Source organism: Acomys minous (assembly GCF_964271855.1).
Source record: "Acomys minous genome assembly, chromosome: 2".
Classification (NCBI taxonomy): Eukaryota; Metazoa; Chordata; class Mammalia; order Rodentia; family Muridae; genus Acomys; species Acomys minous.
The window spans coordinates 79083522-79096951 of NC_140484.1; the positions used below are offsets into that span (position 1 = coordinate 79083522).

A 13430-nucleotide genomic window follows, 5' to 3' on the forward strand; every position below is an offset into this window, starting at 1 on the left:
TAGCTTAAGAAACATTTCATATACACGTATTTAAGTACTCAGGAAAAGAAATGCCTGGAAGATTCCTTCACATGAATAGTTACATTTGATTATTTATATCATTATTTATTCCAGATCAACTCTTTCTTAATTTTTGGTATAAGGAACATGTATTGGTTTTGATAACCCCCATGATACCCAAAAGAATTCTTTCCATCCAAGGTTGAGTATGGTGTGAGCAATCCTGTGTCCTTGTACCACCTGGGCTCCAATAGGGCTTCTTGGCTAGGAGAGACCACTGCTCAAAGCTAATGCGTAACTTCATGCTAGCTTTCCCTTTTGCTCAGCTTCTTCTGCTGTCTGTTACCCCCAGGGGAATGTAATTATGGTGGCAGAGTGACTGATGACAAAGACAGGCGTCTTCTGCTGTCCCTCCTGTCCACGTTCTACTGTAAGGAAATTGAATCATCAGATCGCTACTCCATTGCTCCTGGAGATGTTTACTACATCCCTCCCCATGGCAACTACCAGGTAAAGGATGCCCTATCATTGCCCTTGGAGGGACTGAAGCTGGGGCTACAGTATTTCCAAGGAAAGCCCAGGTATTAGGACTTGGGCTTCCTTAATGAGGTCCATAATCTGTTTCTAATATTCCATGCAGCCTTCAAGAGAGTTGCTGTTGTCTGTTTAATGAATGCTGAGCGTTTGGGGCAGATTTGGTTTTTCCACATATGAATTCTATCTGTAGCAGTAGAGAGAGAAAGGGATAGTTAAGATGGAGGCTTGTGGGGATTGGGAGATGACTCAGTGAGAAAAGCTATTGACATGCAAGTGTATCAGAATTTGGATCATCCAGAATCCACATACTAAATGTGGAACTTTACACCTATAATCCCAGCTCATATATGATGGGATGGAGATCCCTGAAAGCCTGGGGGACAGCTAGCCTTATATACACAGTGATGAAGAACAAGACACCCTGACTCAAAGGAGGTGAAATTGAGGACCAACACCCAAGGTTGTCATCTGATCTCAACATGTACTCCATTCACATGCATGCCTGCACTCATCCACAAACATGCACATGTGCTAAACAGACAGACAGACAGACAGACAGACAGACAGACACACACACACACACACACACACACACACACACGAAAGTGAAGGCTTAGTAGTGAACAGAGTGATAAATGCAATTCAAATAAGGGTTCAAAAGGTGGCAACAGAAAAGCTGGGCATGGTGGCACAAAGCTATAGTCCCATCCCTCAGCAAGCTAAAGCAGGATTGTAGATACGAGGGCCAACTTGATCTACATAGTAAGACCCTATGTTTAAAAAAAAAATGGCTAAAGAGAAGAGACAAAACAACTAGATGAGGAAATAGGAAGACATATTAAAACCAGAACTGTGGAGGAAGGATGCAAAGGAGCCCACTCTTCCTGCTACAAGCCTCCTTTATGAGCTTGTCTGTCTCCCCACTTAGAGACAAATGAAATTGGGATTCTTGGTGACTGGCTCTGGGTTACAGTTAGTTTGCAATTGAACTAGGACCCAAGCCCAGAGCTATATAACCCTAAAGTTGACTACTTAGGAACAGAGAGAAGGTCAAAGGAGGGAAGAAAATTACTCAAGCCTACCTGCTCTGATACTCTCCAGAAAAGTCCATGAGGAATAGCCTGGAATTTACCCACCTGTCCTGGCTAGGAACTGGAGGCTGTGGTGCTGATCCTGTGTGGTTCCTTTTTGAATTGGGCTTAGCCATATGCTGAGTCACCTGTAGGACCCTCACTCAGGGGCCCTATACTGATATCAATTGAAGATTTCCTTTCCAGTCCTACATTGAGTATCTCAGGACCCTCCCCATCACTGCACACCCTGAAGTGTTTGGTCTCCATGAGAATGCTGACATCACCAAGGACAACCAGGAAACCAACCAACTCTTCCAAGGAGTGCTGTTGACGCTCCCAAGACAGTCAGGAGGGAGTGGGAAGTCTCCTCAGGTAACTAGGCTTCCATCTGGCGGGCACTCAAGACTCTGAGTGGTAACCAGGAAGTGGGGAACATGGAGGTCTGGCATGTCTCTCTGGACTATGTGCTTGGTCCTGCTGCCAGGTCCTTAAATAGAAAGCAGAAATGAAGCACTTTCCAAATGCCAATTACTTCTGTAAAAAAAAAAAAAAAAAAAAAGACATGAATTTTCCTATATCACATACCACCCATACTCCACTTTGATGTTTCAAAAATAAATGTATTTCTGCATAGAAATATTTATTTTAAAAATTGAAAGTCAAAACCATGAGTGGAGACCTAATGTAATTTTCATTAAGCTGTGATTGGCACAGAAGAAAGGATGGAACAAAAGAAGATAAATGATTTTCTAAGTTCTTCTGGAGTGATATTGCTAGCCAAAGCCCCAGAGCCTTGGCTTTGCTGGCTTCTTTTTAAAGGGAGGGAGGGAGGGATCGGTGAGAGTTAGAGAACTGTCCAATTGGGCTGGAGAGATGGCTCAGCCATTAAATGCTAGGTTCACAACCAAAAATATAAGAGAACTGTCCAATTAGCACCAATCTGAGACCTTCTATTTGGAAGGAATGGAAAGAAAAAGAGATCAAAACTTGAAGAAAAGAGTAGTTTTCTCACCACATAATTCAACATTGTTTATTCTGTATTCTGGAAACAACCACAGTTGTTCTAACAGTCCCAGTTCATACTGTGTGAAACCCTGGCTGAAGCACTGGGCTATCCTATTTAGTGAATAAGAGACTTTAAAAAAATTAACCTTCATGTCCTTCATAAAATCAATGAGAAAGCCAGACTCAGAACTATGTCTGTCTGTCTGTCTGTCTGTCTGTCTCTGTCTCTGTCTCTCTCTGCCTCTCTGTCTCTGTCTCTGTCTCTCTCTGCCTCTCTGTCTCTGTCTCTGTCTCTGTCTCTGTCTGTCTGTCTGTCTGTCTGTCTGTCTCTCTCTCTCTCTCTCTCTCTCTCTCTCTCTCTCTCTCTCTCTCTCTCCTGTGTCTGTCTGTCTGTCTCTCTCCATCTCTCTGTCTCTCTCTGTCTCTGTCTCTCTCCCTCCCTCCCTCTCTCTCTCTCTCCCTCTCTCTCCCTCCCTCCCTCTCTCTCTCTCTCTCTCTCCATCTCTCTGTCTCTGTCTCTCCCCCCACCCCCACTTCCCATTCTTCTCCTTCTGAGCTGCCTCACACTTGCCAGGTTTGAATCTTGCTGACTAGGTTCACTTACTCTAAGTGGTCATACCAGCCTGGTTGGCGTGTCCTAATATCTAGGTAGGAAAGGAACTGCTGTCCAGCCAACCAGCCCCACCAGGGTAAGAGAGCTATCTGGCTTTGCCATAGTCACAGCCTGTCCTCTTTGGTCCACTGTGTTTGTACCTTTCCCTACTTGGCTAATCCTAGTGCCATGGGCTTGTCTTGCTCAATGCTAGAGCTTGACCTATTACCCTTCCAAGAGTCACTGGCATTGAGAAAGAGCTCCCAGCTCTGAGAGCTGTGGGTGATTCTCATTGCGGGTGACCTTGAAGACAGGGACAGTGTTCTGTGCTGCTCTGAAGCTACCCGACTGACGGATCAAGGAATGCCCTGTCTGGCCACAGCTGCATGGACAGGGCTGCTATTGCTCATTATTTTTCACATTCTGGACAAAGGCATGATGGCCTCTCTTAAGGACGGTGTGTTGATGAATGCCCTCCTTCCCTCCAAAGGCAGAATGGGCTTCTGCAGAAGCCTTACCAGGAAGGCTTCCAGGAAGCCTTACCCTGTCTGCTGTGGTGTTTCTCATTCCCTCTCTCCTCTCTGTACTTAAAGGAAGTGGTTGAGGAGCTAGCCCAAGATATACTCTCCAAGCTTCCCAGGGACTTTAACCTTGAAGAGGTAATGAAGTTGTACCCCGTGGTCTATGAGGAATCTATGAATACCGTTCTAAGGCAGGAGCTCATCAGATTCAACAGGTAGGCCTGATGAGCTTGTATGGATTTTGAAAGTTGGAGCCTGTGGGGGTAGTAACTGGAAAGGGACACTGGACAAGATCCTGCTGTGCAAAGAAAGTTGTTTGCCCTACTCAAGGGGAGAGCTGCAAAATAGAGTGACCCCCAGCATGTGCTGGCCACATACTAAATCACTCCCACCTCTGTCCTTCATGCCCATGACTCTGTCAGGTCCAAATCAATACCAAGCATAGCTAATAGTGGAAGCAGTCATCAAAGCTATTTTGAATAAGCCCCTCGTATCAGATATAGAACCACACACAATTAGTGCAATATGACATTATTAATTTCTACCAGTACTTTACAGGTGAGAAAACTCAGCAAGATGAGCTGGCGACTCATTCTTCCAGACACCAGCTCTAATGTCTGCTCTTTCATGTTTCTCAGTGTCTCCTCAGACCACTGGGGCCCTTCCTTGGTGGCTGTCAGTGTTGCTACTGGCTTTTCTCAGTGGCTACTATGATACCAGAGAAGAAGGCAACAACAAATCGCCATTTCCAGTAGGAGTCTGCCTTCCTTCCACATTACCTGTTTCTGTCCATCCATCCAGTGGCAGGGGAAATCCAAATGGTTAGGTGACAGTTTTGCTTCTGACTCAGGAGTCTATGACTGAGTCTTCAAGGGCAAGAGTTCCTTTGGAACTAAAACCTTGAAACAGCAGCTATAGCTGCAAGAACAGGGCAGCCCGGGGCAACAGAAAGGCTGCCATTGCGTCTTTTAGTTGTAATGAGATCTGTGATGCTGTCCCACTGGCAATAGTTTTGCCTTTCCACTCCTCAGCAAGCATGTGCATCTGATCTGAATCCTGCATTTCTCCTGCTATGGAATTCTGCATTTGCCTATCCATACTCTTAACCATTGGGTTGAAATTTTACAAGTTCTTTCTAGTGACAGGGTGTGTGTGTGTGTTTGTGTGTGTGTGCACGTGTGCGTGCATGCGTGTGTTACTCAGCTGGACTCAGGCCTCAGAGTGGGAAGGTCAGAAAGAGGCAGGTGGGCTTGCCCTCTTACAGGTTGCCCTTCAGTTTGCCCTTTCTCAAGTATATGCTTCATAGTCTGTAGCAATGTGGAGCAAAAGTCCTGAACCATAGGTACTCATTGACCAAAAAATCTATTACTAAGAAAGTAATTTGAGCCAGGTGTGGTGGTGCATGCCTGGAATCCTAGCACTTAGGAGGTAGAGACAGGTGGATCTTTGTGAGTTTCAGGTTAGCCTGGTCTACAAACAGCCAGCACTACAGAGAAAAACCCTGTCTCAAAAAATAAAGTAATTAGAAATTTACATAAAAGCAGATATAAATGGATTTTTCTAACAATGTATATAAATGACAACATGCAAATTATCTTTCTTTCTTTTCCTTCCTTCCTTTTCTCCTCTTCTCCCTCCCTCCCTTGATACCTACCTACCTTCCTTCCTTCCTTCCAACAAGATGCTATGTATCCCTGGTTGCCTAGAACTCACTATGTAGACTATACTGGCCCCGAGCTCACAGAGTCCTGAGATTAAAAATGTGTACCACCATGTCTAGCTTAAAATATAATTTTAATGGCAAGGAAATAGTTAAATAAAATAGAATGTTGTATAGTCATCATAAAGGAAAATTTAGTGGCTGGGGAGATAGTTTAAGAGTAAAGTGTTTTCTATGCTAGCACGGGGCCTGTTTTTGGATTCTCAGTACCTATGGAAAGCTGGGCTTGGTGATGGACATCTATAATGCCAGCACAGGAAAGCAGGTAACCCTTGTGCTCAATGACCAGCCATTCCAGGCATTCAATGAAAAAAACTAAGGTGGAGAGTGATGGAGGGACACCCAAAGTCAACCTCTGGCTTCTGCCCGTGCATGCACACTCGCATGAATATGTGCATGCCTCATATACACACAGAACAGCAACAGCACAATTTAGAACTGGGCTATTGTATACATACCTGCAATTCCAGCCCTTGAGAGGCTGAGGCAGGTCACATCAAGTTGGAAAGATTTCACTATGTGCTAAGGATAGAGTCTAAAAAGGTAAACTTCATTAAAAACATGGTTTGTGCTTCTAAAGAAAACAAGAAAGATACACATCAAAGTTATTCTCAGGTGGCAGTGTTATGGGTGATTGAATTTTTCTATCATTGACCTTTGAAAGGGGAGCAAGATCAAAGGAGCACATTCGGGGTACTTGGGCAGAAGGGACAGCTGTGAAGCCAGGCTCAGGCTGTTCCTTTATCCTTGCAGGCTGACCAAAGTGGTTCGCAGAAGCCTTATTGATCTTGGCCGTGCCATCAAAGGGCAAGTCCTAATGTCCTCGGAGCTAGAGGAAGTCTTCAGTAGTATGCTCGTGGGTAAAGTGCCAGCCATGTGGGCAGCCAAGTCCTACCCGTCACTGAAGCCCCTGGGGGGCTATGTTGCTGACCTATTGGCCCGCCTGGCCTTCTTCCAGGTACCTGGGAGTTGGGGTAGTTGGATATGTGGTGTGCTCACTCAGGTAGAGTAGAAGTTGAGGGGGACAGTTGGCAGCTGTGTACCATCCTAGGTTAATTATTTGGAAATGGCCTTTTCAGACCTGGGGTGTGGTGGGGTGGGGTGGGGGTGGTGAAGTGAGAGACTTCAAAGTCCTTAGAGAGATTAATCTAAAGAGGAAGGAGTAAAAACTGGAAAAGAAAAGAAAAAAAAAAGACAACCTGGAGGTCTATGGGACAAAATTGACTAATGGATATACTTATTAAGGCTGTCTAGTAATGTGAATTTTTTTGAACTGATAGGCATTGGGTTTTCACACCTAGCCGTTGGGTTTTGGGCCAAAGGGCATTCACTTAGCATTTGTGAGTTCTAAAGTCAATCTTTTCTCTTTTTTTTTCCTTTTTCTGCTTTTTTTTTTTTTTTTTTTTTTTTTGGTTTTTGGTTTTTGAAAACAGGGTTTCTCTGTGTAGCCTTGGCTGTCCTGGACTCACTCTGTAGACCAGGCTGGCCTGGAATTCACAGCGATCCACCTGCCTCTGCCTCCCAAGTCCTGGGATTAAAGGCATGCGCCACCGCGCCCGGCTCCTAAAGTCAATCTTTATCATGAGAAAAATGAAGAAAAATAAACAAAAAAGACCAGATAGGGGGAGGAATGATAAATCTAGATGTTTGTCTGGCAAAACCAGCTACCATCTCCAGCAAGGAATGTGCCTGCATCTGTGCATGGCCGCTCTGGCTGCTGTGGCTCAGTACAGAGGAGGCATCTATGGCTGTAGTCCTTACCACTCCTTGCTGTGTCCCCAGTATCAACCTTGCACCCAATGCTTAAGGTAGAAATACATTTTACTTTGTACCTTCGTTTCAAAAGAAGGAAAGTACAAGTTAAACCAAGAGGAATCTTTGCTTCCAGAAACAGAAAAAAAGCAAAGAATATTATTTGTGAGGCTCATTTCCACACTCCTCTTAGTTCTTTTAAGATTTATGTTATTGAGCTAGAGAGATGGCTCAGTGGTTAAGAGCAACAGCTGCTCTTCCAGGGAATCCGGATTTGATTCTCAGCACCCACATGGTGGCTCACAATTGTCTATTACTCCAGTCCCAGGGAATCTGACACCTTCTTCTGGCCTCAAGCACCCATTACATACGAGGTGGTACACAGACAGATATACACTTAGGCAAGATTCTCATGCACATGAAATTTTGCCAAGTGGTGGTAGCACATGCCTTTAATCTCCAAATTTGGGAGGCAGAGGCAGGCAGATCTCAGTTTGAGGCCAGCCTGGTTTACAACAGAGCAAGTTCAAGGGCAGCCAGGGTTACACAGAGAAACCCTGTCTTGGGAGGGAAAAAAAGATTTATTTTGCTTATGTGTATATGTGTGCGTGTGTGTGTCTCTGTTATGCACATGTGTGTATTATCTGTCTGTCTTTTATGCACATGTGTGTGCAGGTGCCAGAAGATGGAGTAGGATCCCTGGAAATGGTTGTGTTCTGCTGACATGGGTGTTAGGATTAAATTCTGGTCCTCTATCTTATTAATCACTGAGCCATCATCTCTCCAGTCCCACGCTCACCTTGATTTAACCTATTAATGCTGAAATGTATATTCTCAGTGTTGATTTCTATGGCTCCATAGGAATGGATCATCAATGGGCCCCCTGTGGTCTTCTGGATTTCTGGGTTCTACTTTACACAGTCTTTTTTGACGGGAGTTTCTCAGAATTTTGCCAGGAAATACACCATCCCCATTGACCACATTGGATTTGAATTTGAGGTAAGGATCTTGTGGGTTGGAACAGCTCAGGGGAAACTAACTTAAGAAAAATGGCTTTACTCATTTCCTTCTACGTGTGACTATTTGGTTGTGTGGAGAGACAAATGCTTCTAAAGTAGAATAAGTAAGGAATGTAGCATGGCTCACAGTGCTCCAGAAGCTATTCTTTATTTTTTATTATTTTTTTCAAGACAGGGTTTCTCTGTGTAGCCTTGGTTGTCCTAGACTTGCTTTGTAGACCAGGCCAGCGTTGAACTCACAGCTATCTGCCTGCCTCTGCCTCCCGAGTGCTAGGATTAAAGGTGTGTGCCACCACGCCCAGCCAGAAGCTATTCTTGACACAATCACAGAGCTCCCAAGCCTTTGTTTCTAACATAGAAAAAGGAATTTGGTGCCATTGAGATGGCTCATCAGATAAACAGGCTTGCATGCAAGCCTGGTAACCTGAGTTTGATCCCTGGAGCCCACATGAATGTGAGGGAGATAACCAACTCTTCACAAGTAGCCTTTGATATCTACATTCACACACACACACACACACACACACACACACACACACACACAGAAAGACACACACAGAGATACACAGACATGCACACACACAGACAGACACACAGAGACAGACAGGCAACACAGACACACACACATACACACCAATAATAAATACATATTTAAAATTTTTAATTGTTCCAGAGGAAAATTCTGTCACCATCATGGCAAGAAAAATGAAAGCATTTCCCCATCCTCCATCTGTTCTGCATCTTCACTTGGAATAATGCTTCTGATAGTCCTTAGGAATGGAAAAGATCACAGTTAGAGTTAGAATGATCTTAAACAGTGCTTGCAACTGTCTGGCCCATCATAATCCGCACCACTTCCTACAGTCCTCGAACTGCCTGCTTTACAGGGAGGAACACAAGGTTATACCTGAAGCTGTCCTCATGTCAGTGCTGTTGCTATGACAAAATACCCTGAGCAAAAGCAGCTTCATGGAGGAAGGGTGATTGGCTCACAATTCCAAAGCAGAGTCCAGCATTGTGGAGAAGTCAAGGCAGGAGCCTGAGGCAGTGGAACTCAGCCTTCCTAACACTGTGGCCCTTTAATACAGTTCCTCACGTTGTGGTGACTCCAACCATAACATTATTTTCGTTGCTACTTAACTGTAATTTTGCTACTGTTATGAATTGTAAGGTAAATTTCTGTGTTTTCTGATGGTCTTAGACAGCCTCTGTGATGGGGTCATTTGACCCCCAAAGGGGTCTCGACCCACAAGTTGAACAGCACATCAGAGAGAAGCACGGGCACCCTTGCCTGCTTGCTGCTAGTCTTCAGTTCCTTCTCAGGTCTTAGGCAGTCCAGGGCCCATCCCATGAACAGGTGCTGCACACACGTGGTGGCCTTCTCACCTCAGTGAAGACGATCCCTCCCAGGCATGCTACAGGCCAGCCCAATGTAGACAAGCCCTCACCGAGGCATGCCTGGCACTTAAAACTAGACAGCACAGCAGCTTGGCTGACACAGCCCTTGCATTTCCAGGCATTGTATGAGCTGGTTCTTTAGTTGGGACAAATCTTCAAAACACCAAAACTGTTTTGTTTTGTTTTTTTAAGTCAATTAAAAAAAAAAATCTTCAACTTTGCCTGTCACCCCAGAACTGTGTCACCAGCCTGCCTCTGATTCAGAATCTAACTTTCCCTGATTTAGGTCCCAAAAGGGAGAAGCTAATGTGTAAGGCCACTAAGCTACATCCAGTATGGCCTCCTGACTCCTACTTTATTGCATTCTCTGTGTCCACCATATCTAAGGGCAGGAAGCTGCCTAAGAACCAGACTTGTCTCACCTCTGATAAGACTTATCAGAGAAGCCTAGGATCTTGGGAGAGGCTGACCTGGCAACTAGGTGGTTCTTATAGTAACTAGCAGATTACAAGACTCATAGCTTTCCACTCTTTCAGGTAACCACACAAGAGACGGCTATGGAGGATAGCCCAGAAGACGGGGCCTACATCAAAGGGCTTTTTCTTGAGGGTGCCCGTTGGGATAGGAAAACAATGCAAATTGGAGAATCTTTCCCTAAAATCCTCTATGACCCGTTGCCCATCATTTGGCTGAAACCTGGGGAGAGTGCATCATTCCTGCATCAGAACATTTACGTGTGTCCAGTATATAAGACAAGTGCCCGGAGAGGCACCCTCTCTACCACTGGCCACTCTACAAACTACGTCCTGTCCATTGAGCTTCCAACAGACATGCCCCAGAAGCACTGGATAAACCGAGGTGTGGCCTCACTGTGCCAGCTGGATAATTAATGGCAGGTGCCTCAAAATTGAGAGTAAATGGTGTTTCATTCTCCATTATAATATAGTCTTTCATTCTTGAATTATATAGACCGAAGGTAACAATGATATAATAATTACATAAATAGAGCCAGACATTTCATAGCAGCCCTATTAAGTAGGTTATCGTTATTATTGTTGTCATCATTTCATGGCTGCAGAAACCATGAGAAGGTAGGCAGTACTCCCAAATTAGATAGATACTAAACTTGGAACAGAGGCAGTGTGATCTTCCACCTAGACTTGCGATCTTTTGGCTTAAGCTCGCTTGGGGTTGTTTTCTTTACCTGGGGTTTTTCTGTCACTGTCACAGAATTTCAGTCATTTCTTTTCCATAAAAGATTGAGAAGGATTTGATTTTTTTTTTAAAGCTCTTGGTATATTTTATTAATACTGGTGTGTGTGTGTGTGTGTGTGTGTGTGTGTGTGTGTGTGTGTGTGTGTGTGTATACAGGTGCCCAAGGAGGCCAGAAGAGTATTAGATCCCCCAAAATGGAGTTAGAGATAGTGATGAGCTGCTATGTGGGTGCTGGGAACTGAACCCTGACAAGTGCTCTTAACCACTGAGCCATCTCTCCAGCCTTCACTCAGTATATTTGAAATGCACATCTTACAATGATCTTAGATGGTGAGGAGGGTCATTGCTTCTTCTTTATTGGTGCTGACTAGGTTCCAGTCAGTAATGGTGGAGTTTCAGCTGCTGCTCAGTGCCAAGGACTGAGCCCATGGCCTCAAGCACTCCGCTCAGCTACATTCCCAGCCCAGCTGCAGCTGCTTCTCTTATCAGTCGCATGAATGGGCTAACTTCTCTGTCTCTGGTGAGATGAGAGGAGCCTATTTGTTGTCTTCCTGTTGTGTGCAGGGTTTGTGCCCAAGCCAAGTTAACTTGTTCAATCCAAGGTGCTGGGAATGATTGTTGTGCCTCCCCTACTCCAGCCCCATCCCCCACACCTGGTGGCTCAGGGAGATGAAAGAACCTGCCTAAGAACCATGCGGCTCTTCACACTACACAGCCAGGTGAAGTTCTCTGGCACTTGAATCCATGTGTGTCACTGCTATAAGCTGCCTCCTAGCCAAAGGCTTGGCTGTTTTGATGTAGACTCTTGGAAGAGATTATAGTTCCAGCCACAGGATTGTGCCCAAGGAATTGCCATCCCTTATTTCTCCCCAGAGCATCCAGAGAGAGATAAGCACATCAAACTCCTGAGGTTTTCTTCCCTGATCCTCTCATGTAGCTCTTAGGCTTTAAGTGGCTTTACTCGGGGTGTCCAAGGTAGAGCATAAATGGATTGTTTGAGAGTCTTAATGTGTATGGTCTGGATTTTCTGCCTCTTAACAACAAATGCCTTGATTCAGGACCTGTGACATTCCCCGAATGTGGCAAGCCTTGGCACGAAATAAAGGCATTCCAGAAAACCTTAGTTACAATGTCTTCATGGTGTCAAACAAATTCTGAGATGAGCAAGCTATCCAAATGCCCAGAAAGAGAATGTGCGTTGTAATAGGAAGTACATTCCTACTCAAAGTAGGTCACTAGAGATTTTTTTTCAAGAAAGAAACAACTTGTTTTCTAATATGTAGATAAATCAGAATTTACTGATAGCTAGGATGGCTGTATCATTCCAAATAAGACAATCAGTCATATGAGATGGAAAGATGGTCAGGATCCAAACCCTATACCTCTTGGGATGGTAGGTCAGCCATATTGCAGGCTGTAGAAGGGCTGGTTTGAAGGAGCTAAGAGAACAAATGAATTTTTAATTTTTAATTTTTTGTTTTTTTGAGACAGGGGTTCTCTGTGTAGCCTTGGCTGTCTTGGACTCGCTTTGTAGACCAGGCTGGCCTTGAACTCACAGCAATCTGCCTGCCTCTGCCTCACAAGTGCTGGGATTAAAAGTGTGCGCCACCATAACTGGCTCGAGAACAAATGAGTTTTAATTATGGTTATTTAACTCCAACTTCATTCAACACTGAAAAGCTGAGAGGAGCAAGGACTGCTTCATTCCTCAAGGGTCGAGGGACAGAATGTTTTTGTATCACATTTTTGAAATGTAAAATATTTCCTCTACTTTGAAAACAAAGAGTGCCCTAAATTTGAGGTCACTTTCAGTAGGGGTCAATGTGGTAATGTTGTTTCCTCCTGAAAAAGGGAACATGTTCTTCAGAAATCACGGAGAGTTAGAGGCTGGAGTCCTGGGGAAAGATGGCTAGAGCTCAGCTCAATAAACAGCAGCAAGCTCTGTTTATAAATAGCTTAGCAGATGACATCAGGCAAAGCTGGTGTGTTAGTCTGGATTCTCTAGAGGAACAGCACTGAAAGAACGAATCTCTTTCTCAATATATGTATGTATACAGTGGGTTATTAGAGTGGCTTATAGGCTGCAGGCTAGCCAGTTCAACAATGGCTGTCTCTCAGAATCCAGTAATTTGTTCAGTCCACGAGACTGGATGTCTCAGTTGGTCAGTATATGCCGGGATCTTGAAGTAGGATCCAATGCCAACGACATCAAGAGTGAGGGCAGGCAGGCAAAGAGCAGAAGCTTCCTTCTTCCATGTCCCTTATACAGGCTATACCCAGAAGGTGTGACCCAGACTAAAGATGTATCTTCCTACTTCAAATGATTTAAGAAAAACAACTCACAGGTACCCAGATGCTTGGGTCAAGCTGATGTCATAAATGGCCATCAGACCGGATCACCAAGCTAGTCCTTGACCTTGAAAAATTTTTTTAGCTGTTGAGCAGTTATGTTAAGTTCTTGTTAGTGATACTTGGAGAGAAAGTGGGGAAATATTAATAGTAAGACACATAAGTTGGGTGTTGGTAGTGCACACCTGAAATCCTAGTATTCAAGACAGGCAGGAGAACCTGGAGTTCAGTCAAGGCCAGCCTGGGCTA

General features: G+C 44.5%; 1 protein-coding gene across 6 annotated transcripts in view; it reads left to right on the top strand.

Moving 5' to 3' along the window:
* DNAH3 (dynein axonemal heavy chain 3) overlaps positions 1-10954 on the top strand; it is a 175475-nt gene extending 164521 nt beyond the window's left edge. For all 6 annotated transcript variants that reach the window (XM_084772130.1, XM_084772128.1, XM_084772132.1 and 3 more), the window contains 6 exons: positions 353-510; positions 1815-1982; positions 3801-3943; positions 6202-6406; positions 8062-8199; positions 10154-10954. In XM_084772130.1, the coding sequence (XP_084628256.1) occupies positions 353-510; positions 1815-1982; positions 3801-3943; positions 6202-6406; positions 8062-8199; positions 10154-10507 (1166 nt within the window). In that variant the 3' untranslated portion in view covers positions 10508-10954. The remainder of the gene's footprint in view (positions 1-352; positions 511-1814; positions 1983-3800; positions 3944-6201; positions 6407-8061; positions 8200-10153) is intronic.
* The last annotated feature ends 2476 nt before the right edge of the window (positions 10955-13430 follow it).